The sequence below is a fragment of the Oncorhynchus keta genome, chromosome 25 (assembly GCF_023373465.1).
Source record: "Oncorhynchus keta strain PuntledgeMale-10-30-2019 chromosome 25, Oket_V2, whole genome shotgun sequence".
Classification (NCBI taxonomy): domain Eukaryota; kingdom Metazoa; phylum Chordata; class Actinopteri; order Salmoniformes; family Salmonidae; genus Oncorhynchus; species Oncorhynchus keta.
The window spans coordinates 11414928-11427733 of record NC_068445.1 but is presented as its reverse complement, the minus strand read 5'-3'; the positions used below and the strand labels follow the sequence as shown (position 1 = coordinate 11427733).

Here is a 12806-nt window from a genome sequence, read left to right as displayed (position 1 = left end):
TTTACAGAATGTCTGTCTCTTACCAACTGAATAACATTGTGAATAGAACTTGGCCGTTTTAAATTATGTATATTATGAAATAAAATAACCATATTTTTTACAATTATCTTATCGATTGATGACCAACCAAGAACATTGTGCATGACTGCAACAGAAGAACCATATCTCCACCTTAAAACAACCCATGACTGCAACAGAAGAACCATATCTCCACCTTAAAACAACCCATGACTGCAACAGAAGAACCATATCTCCACCTTAAAACAACCATGACTGCAACAGAAGAACCATGACTGCAACATTAGAACCATATCTCCGCCTTAAAACAACCCATGACTGCAACCATATCTCCACCTTAAAACAACCCATGACTGCAACAGAAGAACCATATCTCCACCTTAAAACAACCCATGACTGCAACAGAAGAACCATATCTCCACCTCAAATGACTGCAACATATCTCCACCTTAAAACAACCCATGACTGCAACAGAAGAACCATATCTCCACCTTAAAACAACCCATGACTGCAACAGAAGAACCATATCTCCACCTCAAAACAACCCATGACTGCAACAGAAGAACCATATCTCCACCTTAAAACAACCCATGACTGCAACAGAAGAACCATATCTCCACCTTAAAACAACCCATGACTGCAACAGAAGAACCATATCTCCGCCTTAAAACAATCCTTGCTGCTTTGTTCTGTGCATTCTGCAGCCTCTTAACTTCACCTGATGATGCATTTCCCCAGACCACAGAATAGTAGTTCACCTGACTCTCAATTAATGTTTGTGTTATTTGCTGAAGAATTTTTCCTGGTAAATATTTAGCTATCCTTCTGATTAGGCATGCTGTTTTAATATTTTTTTGGGGACATAGATTAGTTATTTGAGACGACTATGATAAGCAGTTGTCTAGCTGCACTCCCAATAGTTTGCACTCCCATACTTAATTGTATCCCATGCTGTTTTGGCCTTTTCCTATTGGAACAGACCAACATAACGTTGGTTTTCTTGGTATTTAAGTGGGCAAACCCACTCCCTAATATTCTCCAAATCTCCTTGAAAAGCATGCTGTACCGATTATCTTGCTTCATAAATTGTAGTATCATCTGCAAATATAGTAGCTTGAGTTTCAGCTAAGGCTTAGGGAAGGTCGGTGGTATATATTAAATAAAGAAGTGACCCAAGGCAGCTGCACTGCGGTATTCCACAGTTTAACATATGGGGGGAAGAAAATGAGCCATTGATATAGGTGAACTGTTTCCTGTCAGTTAGATATGACTGTACCCAATTCAATGCTACCTCCTTAAAACCAGAATGCATTAATTTTGTCAAAATTACTTCACGATCCACTTAATCAAATGCTGCACTGAAATCTAAAAATAGTACATCCACAAACTTGCCATTATCCATAGCATTGAGCCACTCGTCAGCTCTGATAGGTTGGAGGACGTCCTCTAGAAGTTGTCATAAAGTCTATGGAAGGTGGTGAGAACCATGAGCGTTCTAGGTTTTGTATTGAAGTCAATGTACCCAGAGGAGGATGGAAGCTATATGGAAGATGGAAGCTATATGTCCTTTGACTACAGCATGGTGCTACTCTACAGAGTGCTGTTGAGGCTATATTTAGTTTAGTTTTATCTAAAAAGGATAACTTTTTGTAAAAAAATCAAATGTAGATTTTTATGAAATTCAATAAGGAGGATGGTCTTCAGTAAGAGCCCACTCCAGGCAGTATGTTCAGTAAGAGCCCACTACACACCCAGGCAGTATGTTCAGTAAGAGCCCACTACACACCCAGGCAGTATGTTCAACCCACTACACACCCAGGCTATGTTCAGTGTACTGTAGTATGTTCAGAACGCCCACTACACACAGGCTATTTCCATGTTCAAATGTTATAAGAGCCCACACATTTTCAGTCCATTACATTGTGATCAAAGCCCACTACACCAGGCAGTAGAATACAACACTATGTTCTGAAAATGTTCAGTAACCCACTAAAGTGGTATGTTCATAGCCTCAGTGTTTGAAATAAACCCAGGCAGTATGTTGCAGTAGACCCACTACACACCCAGGCAGTATGTTCAGTAAGAGCTCAACAGATCTGAAATTTGCTATAAGCCTACAAAAGCAGTATGTTCAGGAACATTGCAACACACCCAGGCAGTATGTTCAGTGTACTACACACCCAGGTAGTATGTTCAGTAAGAGCCCACTACACACCCAGGTAGTATGTTCAGTAAGAGCCCAGCCCACTACACACCCAGGCGCAGTATTTTCAGTAAGAGCCCACTACACACCCAGGCCGTGTGCTCGGTAAGAGCCCACTACACACCCAGGCAGTATGTTCAGTAAGAGCCCACTACACACCCAGGCAGTATGTTCAGTAAGAGCCCACTACACACCCATGCAGTATGTTCAGTAAGAGCCCAGCCACCCACTACACACCCAGGCAGTATGTTCAGTAAGAGCCCACTACACACCCAGGCAGTATGTTCAGTAAGAGCCCACTACACACCCAGGCAGTATGTTCAGTAAGAGCCCACTACACACCCAGGCAGTATGTTCAGTAAGAGCCCACTACACACCCAGGCAGTATGTTCAGTAAGAGCCCACTACACACCCAGGCAGTATGTTCAGTAAGAGCCCACTACACACCCAGGCAGTATGTTCAGTAAGAGCCCACTACACACCCAGGCAGTGTGCTCGGTAAGAGCCCACTACACACCCAGGCAGTATGTTCAGTAAGAGCCCACTACACACCCAGGCAGTGTGCTCGGTAAGAGCCCACTACACACCCAGGCAGTATGTTCAGTAAGAGCCCACTACACACCCAGGCAGTGTGCTCGGTAAGAGCCCACTACACACCCAGGCAGTATGTTCAGTAAGAGCCCACTACACACCCAGGCAGTGTGCTCGGTAAGAGCCCACTACACACCCGGGCAGTATGTTCAGTAAGAGCCCACTACACACCCAGGCAGTATGTTCAGTAAGAGCCCACTACACACCCAGGCAGTGTGCTCGGTAAGAGCCCACTACACACCCGGGCAGTATGTTCAGTAAGAGCCCACTACACACCCGGGCAGTATGTTCAGTAAGAGCCCACTACACACCCAGGCAGTATGTTCAGTAAGAGCCCACTACACACCCGGGCAGTATGTTCAGTAAGAGCCCACTACACACCCAGGCAGTATGTTCAGTAAGAGCCCACTACACACCCAGGCAGTATGTTCAGTAAGAGCCCACTACACACCCGGGCAGTATGTTCAGTAAGAGCCCACTACACACCCGGGCAGTCATCGGAAAAATGTATAATTCATCAGCTGGAGAAAGTTAATAAATGACATAGCAGTGGCTGTGTCAATTCTCTAAAACCTCCCTCTCACATTTACTGCATTAGAGTCATTGCAAAATATGCTGGCATTGCACAATTTCACCTTCTGCCGTCATCTGACATAATTTGTTTATGATTGGAGAGCTTGGTGTCCCTATGAAAAACCCCTTCACATTCACCTGTCAGTGGATGTTTTGATGAGTGCTTTGGATCCTCCCCTTTCCTTGCCATGACAGTGACGATGGACCGTTTGTTCATGCTTGAGACTGATGGAGTTGAGAAGCATTGTATTGTTCTGTGGACATAGCCATTAACATATGCTCAAGCACTTGACTGGGAGTTGATGGGCTTTTGTAAAGGAGTACTCTGGACTGACTTGTTGCGTGCACAGTGTCTGAAGTGCCTTTTGCACTGAAGTCTTTCCCTTAGTGTTTGATGGACTGAGACGGTTAAGCTATTTTTCATGTTCACTATTTACAATAGTCAAGCTAGTCCTCCATGAAAGCAATTCAGTTGGTCCTTCTCTCAGAAACCTGATCCTTCAACACAACTCCCGTTGAATAGTCAAATAACTGGAAGCTCTCTGAGAGAGCAAACTAAATTGCTTTCATGAAGGACTGGCTTCAAGTGTGAGGTTGGCCACACAATTTATTTTATCATGAGCAAAAGCTATTGGCTTTTTACCCAAAGTTGCAAAGAAAATGTTGTGATCCATTTAATAAACACGAGACCAGAAACATTTATAAAATGGTTAACAGGAAGAGCGGCATCTCGTGGGCAGAACCTGGTACTTTTACACAGATTTATGTTAAATAATGCAAACGACTCCAATTGGCAATTTCTTTGAATTGGAGGGAAAAAACATCACCAGAATCACTGGGAATAAATTACAAACGATGAAGAAGTAATACTCCAAGCCGCAGCTCTGTACTTCTTGTCAGAGAACTGATACTGTATACTGGTTGTTCGGGTGGGATTGGCGTGGGGTGTGGGGTGTCCGTGGGTGGTTTTTGATCATTTCATTGAAATCCTCATGTCTTACTCATTGGCAGGAAGAATTATGGTCCAAATCGGATGTCTGGTACTATATTTATTGAAGATTATATTAATATTATGAATTAAAATAGTCCATTTGGGTGACATCAATTAACTTAATTTACCTGAGATCAAACGATATTTTAACAAAAATTTTCAAGAATGCTAATCTTATATGTTTCTAACTACAGAAATTATTTCAGCACAATCTGAGACGGTGGGTGTCAAAAACCCCGTTTCTTGTTTCTTTTGAGGTGGAATGACCCTCCATTCGCTCTCATACAAACCAAAGTACGTAGAAGGTTCTGACCTGTTTGCTTGATCCTAATCGTGAAAGGCACATTGTGTTGTACTAGTCCTCTCAGGGCTGAAATAAATGTGGTCTCCTCAGAGTCCAATGACTGCTGTGTTTCCCCTCTCTCTCACCCGTCCCTATCAGGCCCCTCACATGGTTCCACCTGTCATTTACAGAACAGGAGGGGGAGGCAGGTCATTATGCTGCTAAGCCTCATAAGAGATCACATCCCATACTGTACAGTCAGCCAGACAGACAGGCATGCAGACAGACAGATAGACAGGGTATGTCTGATATGCTGCTACTTGCCTGTCAGTGAGGTAGAACCAGAGAACATGTGAGCAGAGAAGTATTCCCAATAAAGCCTGGCTCAGAATTCTCCATGTTCTGAAAAATACTGCACCCAAGTGATCTTGCATCACTTACACCTAACATGGCTGGTTGTGTTACGCCTGGGCTTGTGTTTTAGTAGAATATGTGAGCAGAAATATCCCCCCTGTTATGTCTTATACTGCAACCCTGGCATGCTGTATCACTTACACTCCACATGGATGTGTTACTCCAGACAGAGCTTCTAACCGAGTTAGTTGTCTACTATATTTCACTGCCTTTGGAGCAGCGGAATTAGATTCTCTTCATAGTCTTTTCCTGGGAGGTGCCTGTAAACAAACATGGTTGACTAATTGATAATCAAGCTAATGTGTTTGACTTCTAGACTCTTTCATGTCAGCTGAGTTTATGTATGCGAGGAGCAAAACACATTATACAGCTCCCCCAGGCATAGGATATGATAAATGCCTTCGCTACATTGCAGTGTGCTTCCATGTCCCCTAAAGAATTATCTAGCAATTTTCAAAATGATTCATTTCATTATTCAGGCTTATCAGCTACAGTCACTGTGTGACGCTATGTTCCACACGTTGTTTGTTTACTTGCATTAATTTGCCAAATTATTATTTGGAAAGAATACAGAACAAAAACACCCATACAATAATAACACAGGTTAAAGTGTCAGTAGTTTATTTAGTCATAAAGTAGCCATTTATTTAACTAGGCAAGAGCAAATTCTTATTTTCAACAACGGCCTAGGAACAGTGGGTTAACTGCCTTGTTCAGGGGCAGAACGACAGATTTGTACCTTGGGGATTTGAACTTGCAACTTCAGTTAGTAGTCCAACACTCTAACCAGTAGGCTACCCTGCCGCCCCAGCCATAGTAGCAGTCCTAACAGATGCTAGCTCTGCTATTGAAAACAGAGAGGATGATGTTTCTCCACTATCTGAAGGCCCATTAAGTAACTCATCTCGTGGTGCGTGTCTCTGCTGGGATGGAGATGGGTTTTTTCTCCTGCATTGGCCAGCTGTTGTTTGGTGAGGAGGGACAAGCTAATGCAGCATGTTCCACAGAGCGCCACAATCCCTTCACACACACACACACACACACACACACACACACACACACACACACACACACACACACACACACACACACACACACACACACACACACACACACACACACACACACACACACACACACACACACACACACACACACACACACACACACACACAGGTTAGGTGTGAAAACAACAACAAACTAATTCCGTCTCAATGAGCAGAGGCACTATAGAAACAGCAATGATGCAAAGACATGGTATACAATGCTTGGATGGATGCATTATCAGTGGTGTAGAGATGAAATCCCAGTACACAGGCATGGTTAGTCACATACATGCCATCGCCAACAGGAAATAGTTACATCATTAAGGTATCACTACTATGACTTAATGAGGTAAATGTTAAATGAGTATTTTCTGCATTTTGGGGCGTACGGCCATTCATTTAGAAACCTGCTTACCTTTGACTAACAATGTAGCCTCCATATTCCTACTGAAGAAAGACATCTGACATGGTATACCTCTTACAGCAGCTTAGTGTAGACCTACACTGAGTGTACAAAACATTGAGGACAACTTCCTAATATTGAATTGCACCCCCCTTTTTTGTTTCGCTTCAGAACAGCCTCAATTCATCAGAGCATGGACTCTACAAGGTGTCAAAAGCGTTCCACAGGGATGCTGGCCCATTGTGTCAAGTTGGCTGGATGTCCTTTGGGTGGTGGACTATTCTTGATACACACGGCAAACTGTTGAGCGTGAAAAACCCAGCAGCTTTGCAGGTCTTGACACACCTACTTCCACACCCTGTTCAAAGACACTTCAATATTTTGTCTTACCCATTCACCTTCTGAATAATGGCACACATATACAATCCATATCTCAATTGTCTCAAGGCTTAAAACGCCTTCTTTATTAACCTGTCTCCTACCCATCAGTGACATCAATAACGGAACATATCTTGCACGTGGATTCACCTGGTCAGTCTATGTCATGGACAAAGCAGGTGTCCTTAATGTTTTGCACACTCAGTGTATACTTAAGGTACTAGTGTTTTATAGTCTCACTCTGCAATGTTGGGATAACACGTTAATGCTGTCCTCGCTCTAGTCCCTTAAGTATAGTCCTATAGCAGATGCCTGCGTGTTCAGTGCCCTCACTGTGACCCCGCTGTCTGCTCTGTCTGCTGCCAGGGCTATGTGGGATAAAGAGATGGCAGAGAAAGTCTCTGACCAGCCTTATTAAAGGCCACTGGGAGCCGTCCAATGTGGGCTTCCTCATCTGAGCAATACTGGCCATGTTGGAGATGGAAAACACACCTGTTCTTTCCTTTCTGGTGACTGAAGCAGTGATACAGCCAGGGTTTAAAACCCAGTGATGTCAGATGCAGACAGGTCCTGGTTGGGTTGGTGTTGAACTCCAGCCAATCCAGTCCATGGTTAGCTTTCCCATCACTTCATTCCAGGAGCTTGAAAAAACTAAATGTAACCCAGATAATTGGTTTGCCAATATCTCCTCTGTGTAACTGAATTCCATTCGGTTTTGAATTGTCATCATTTTGTATCTCAACCCTATTTTGGTAGTGTTAAAGGAGTATATTATAAAGCTAAAATATAAGCCCAGAAAACGAGGACATCATCTGATCTGTATTTGTATGCAGAGTTTTGCCTCATGTTGAGACTGGTTCTGTCAGGAGTATGTACGAGGACCTGAGGCTTCTCTTTTTTCTGTAGGGATAAACAACGGCAGGTTGGGAGGCAGGCAAGCAGAGAGGCAGGGAGGCAGGCAAGCAGAGAGGCAGGGAGGCAGGCAAGCAGAGAGGCAGGGAGGGATGGAGGCAGGCAAGCAGAGAGGCAGGGAGGGAGGCAGGCAAGCAGAGAGGCAAGCAGAGAGGCAGGGAGGGAGGCAGGCAAGCAGAGAGGCAAGCGGAGAGGCAGAGAGGGAGGCAGGCAAGCAGAGAGGGAGGCAGGCCAGCAGAGAGGCAGGGAGGGAGGCAGGGAAGCAGAGAGGCAGGGAGGGAGGCAGGCAAGCAGAGAGGCAGGGAGAGAGGCAGGCAGGGACGCAGGCAGGCAGGGAGAGAGAGAGAGAAGCAGAGTGCTCATTTCACTGAGGATACAGTAAGTGATGTATATTTCAGAATGCCAGCTGCAGTCTGGAACATTAGAATAGCATGGAAGATCATGATGGGAGACGGGGTTATCTCACTGGGATAGACAAAAGCAGGAAATTATAGCCCTCTGCCAACGTGCTGTATATTACTTACAGTCTGATACGCACTAGTTGATGTGGGGAAAATTTGAGTCACTTAATTTCCTCATTCTTTCCTTTCTAATGAAGGTAATCCCAGATGGGAGTATATACTGTAAGTAGGCTGTGATTAATTAAGATCCCGTAGAAAGGAAAAAGAATATCAGTTGAACCACAACAATTATTGGTTGCCTCACCCTGCAGAGATTCCTTCTTCTTTCCTTATGTTAGCCTATATCCCGGGGATATCAAATCTTTGTGGCGTACAGTAGATTACGAATGTGGCATACATTTTACTGTGATCACAAAGCAATGTGTATGATTCTGGGTCATATGAAGAATACATGACTGTAAAATTCTAGAAACAGAGTGATTTAGGTAATCCTTTTAGGTAATCCTCAAACCTGTCTTTTGCAATTACAACAACACAATCTCCCCCTCCCTCCCTCCCTCCCTCCCTCCCTCCCTCCCTCCCTCCCTCCCTCCCTCCCTCCCTCCCTCCCTCCCTCCCTCCCTCCCTCCCTCCCTCCCTCCCTCCCTCCCTCCCTCCCTCCCTCCCTCCCTTTGTCTCCCCCTCCTGCTCTCAGTGCAGAGATTATACCACTAATTTCAGTGCAGCACCTCCCCAGACCCCAGTCTGTGCCTCTGCCCAGCCAGTGGATTAGATAGTGGGTGTACAATAACACTCGTCAGCCTCAGTAACATGATGCTGATCTGGCCTGTCTGTCTGTCCCCCTGGACCAGACTATTGGAGGTGGAGCTGCTCTCCACAGGCCAGCTCCATTTCCACAATAGCATTCTGCAAGAGGAAGAGGCTGTGGGCTGATTGGACAGGCTGTGAAGCTAATGCATATCCCCTTTCTCTCTCCCCTCCTCCTTTTCTCTTCTCCTCCTCCCCCTCCTACCTCTCTCCACGTCACCCTTTCTCTCCCCGCCAGCCTCTTTCCGCTCTCCTCTCTCCCCTTTCTGCTCCTCTCCTCCGTGAGACTGTGAAAGTGCAGTCAGATCCTCTAACGATGGGGGTGAAATTTTAGGCAGACGTGTCTTGATTATGCAGTCAGACGCCCAGGAGAATGAGGAAATGCTGCTGCTTTTCACTGGCTCAGCCTGAAACTGGCCACCAGGGAGAGGAGCACCACACATTTGAATAAGAGTTCTCCTGAAACCTACAGGGAAAGTGGAGATCTGAAGTCATGTGTACTGTGCTGCTATCCACTTTCTCTGTGTCAGTGCCCCCTCTGCATATCAACGTCCATATGAAGTAATTCGCATTCTCCACACTGTCTCTCTGTCCCTGTAGACGCGTAAGATGCTGTAGTTATATATTCTAAATCAGCCCTGCCAATACTCAATTAACACACGAGTGTCAGACACACAGCACATGATAACCCCTGTAGTTTTAGGTAATACAAAACGTAGGACCTCATTTTCAGAGACATTTAGATTTATATCACATGCAAGTTCCTCATGAATGCTGGAGAAAGTTGTACACTCACAAGCTAATAATTCCTGTTTATTTATCAGGAATGCAAATGTTTGGAGATTTGCTATTGATGATCTTGACTTCCCTCAATCGTTCATAATGTCAATGATACGATGTGTGTTTATGATGGATGGTTGCACAGATTGTAGTATTGTCAGTCTGATTGTTCATCTCCAGGTCTGTTGTTGTTTGTTTGTTAACAGGATGCTGGCTACAGTGGGAGCAGACTTTGACTTGAGAACTCTGAGGGCAGTACGGGTTCTGAGGCCACTGAAACTGGTGTCTGGAATCCCTAGTAAGTACAATGACTCTGGAATCCCTAGTAAGTACAATGACTCTGGAATCCCTAGTAAGTACAATGACTCTGGAATCCCTAGTAAGTACAATGACTCTGGAATCCCTAGTAAGTACAATGACTCTGGAATCCCTAGTAAGTACAATGACTCTGGAATCCCTAGTAAGTACAATGACTCTGGAATCCCTAGTAAGTACAATGACTCTGGAATCCCTAGTAAGTACAATGACTCTGGAATCACTGCGAAAAAAACAACAACAATGTTCTGTTTGGATGTGTTTATTCTTGTAAGTTTGTCATCCAAGCATTAAAATATCTAGTTATACATGACCTTTTTGGTTATGTCGTCATATGTCATTTGGATAACAGGAAATGTTAAACAGAGGAACTTAAAGAGCCATTTGGGTTCTCTCCCATGACCAACGTTAATACTATAACATGGGAGGGAGTGAAGTGAAAATGTGCTCCATCTCAGGTCTTCAGGTGGTTCTGAAGTCCATCATGAAAGCCATGGTGCCTCTGCTGCAGATCGGTATGCTGCTCTTCTTTGCTATCCTCATGTTCGCCATCATCGGCCTGGACTTTTACATGGGCAAGTTCCACCGGACCTGCTTCAGTACTGATACAGGTATGCGCAATGCACATCGCTATGAAATCTTAGTCACTTTGTGTAACTGCAAGAACTTGCATATTTAGAGTTGATATAAAATTAAGTATGTGCTGAGGTAAAGCCAACAGTATAGTTCTGGGAGCTAAGGCACGTTTTTAGGTCTCATCACGCTAGTGTAGTTCAATGAACCACTTCTTTTACATGTATGCATGCCAGTATGCGTGCATGTTTGTCTATGCTTGCAGTACTGCTGCTGTTGTCTCGCTGCCATTTAGCGAACGGAGCATTACATTCTAGCCATGACCCAATAAAAGGTACACTAACTTTACAAAGACCCGTAGCTACTAACCAGCGTTTAAAGCAGTTGCATAAACATGTGATTTTGAGTTTTCATTTTTGCTAAGGTTAATAAGTCCCCTCTCATGGAAATGAGGATGGCCACATCATGGGTCTTGTATCAGAAATGGCCCTGTTAAGAGATACAATACGAAATGTATGCAGTCACTACTCTGAATAAGAGTGTGTGCTAAGTTACTTAAATGCAATGTAACGTACATTCCTCTGTGTGTACCTGTGCGTGTGTGTGTTTGTGTGTGTGTGTGTGTCTCAGGTGAGCAGGCAGCAGAGTTCCCCTGTGGTATGGAGGCTCCAGCGAGGACCTGTGAGAATGGCACTGTGTGTCAGGAATACTGGATCGGCCCCAACTACGGCATCACCAACTTCGACAACATCCTCTTTGCTATTCTGACTGTCTTCCAGTGCATCACCATGGAGGGATGGGTGGACATCCTCTATAACGTGAGTTCACCCTATACATAACATTTGCCTGTGATATCGCACTGACAACAATGCCGATTTCAGACTCAAGCATGAGGGATCTCTGAACCCCCACCCCACCAAATAAATGTATATGTTCCTGCTAGCCCTGACTTTGATGATAACTACTTTATTGAGTGAAAATGTGCTCGCTACGACTCTGATATGTGGTCCTCTTTCCCAGCTATCTTAACTTCTTGCATCGAGCAATCCCGTATCCGGGAGCGTAATAATAGCCTCAAGCTCATTACCATAACGCAACGTTAACTATTCATGAAAATCGCAAATGAAATGAAATAAATATATTGGCTCACAAGCTTAGCCTTTTGTTAACAACACTGTCATCTCAGATTTTCAAAATATGCTTTTCAACCATAGCTACACAAGCATTTGTGTAAGAGTATTGATAGCTAGCATGGCATTAAGCCTAGCATTCAGCAGGCAACATTTTCACAAAAACAAGAAAAGCATTCAAATGAAATCATTTACCTTTGAAGAACTTCGGATGTTTTCAAAGGAGACTCTCAGTTATATAGCAAATGTTCAGTTTTTCCAAAAAGATTATTTGTGTAGGAGAAATCACTCCGTTTTGTTCATCACGTTTGGCTAAGAAAAAAAAACAAAAATTCAGTCATTACAACGCAAACTTTTTTCCAAATGAACTCCATAATATCGACAGAAACATGACAAATGTTGTTTAGAATCAATCCTCAAGGTGTTTTTCACATATCTATTCGATGATAAGTCACTCGTGGCAGTTTGGTTTCTCCTCTGTTCAAAATGGAAACATGCACGCATCTGGAGATTACGCAATAGTTTCGACGGAGGACACCGAGCGGACACCTGGTAAATGTAGTCTCTTATGGTCAATTTTCCAATGATATGCCTACAAATACGTCACAATGCTGCAAACACCTTGGGGAAACGACAGAAAGTGTAGGCTCTCTCCTTGCGCATTCACAGCCATATAAGGAGACATTGGAACACAGCGCCTCAAAAATCTGGCTCACTTCCTGTATGAAATTTCATCTTGGTTTCGCCTGTAGCATTAGTTCTGTGGCACTCACAGACAATATCTTTGCAGTTTTGGAAACGTCAGAGTGTTTTCTTTCCAAAGCTGTCAATTATATGCATAGTCGAGCATCTTCGTGACAAAATATCTTGTTTAAAACGGAAACGTTTTTCATCCAAAAATGAAATACTGCCCCCAGATGTTCAAGAGGTTAAGGGGTATGGAGTGTAGATTGATGAGGGAAAAAACTACAGTATTTAATCCATTTTA

General features: G+C 43.9%; 1 protein-coding gene across 1 annotated transcript in view; it reads left to right on the top strand.

Annotated features, from left to right (window-relative positions):
• LOC118357836 (voltage-dependent N-type calcium channel subunit alpha-1B-like) overlaps positions 1-12806 on the top strand; it is a 145413-nt gene that overhangs the window by 31690 nt on the left and 100917 nt on the right. Inside the window, exons 4-6 of the mRNA XM_052478624.1 lie at positions 10007-10098; positions 10574-10726; positions 11319-11506. Coding sequence (XP_052334584.1) covers positions 10007-10098; positions 10574-10726; positions 11319-11506 — 433 coding nt within the window. The remainder of the gene's footprint in view (positions 1-10006; positions 10099-10573; positions 10727-11318; positions 11507-12806) is intronic.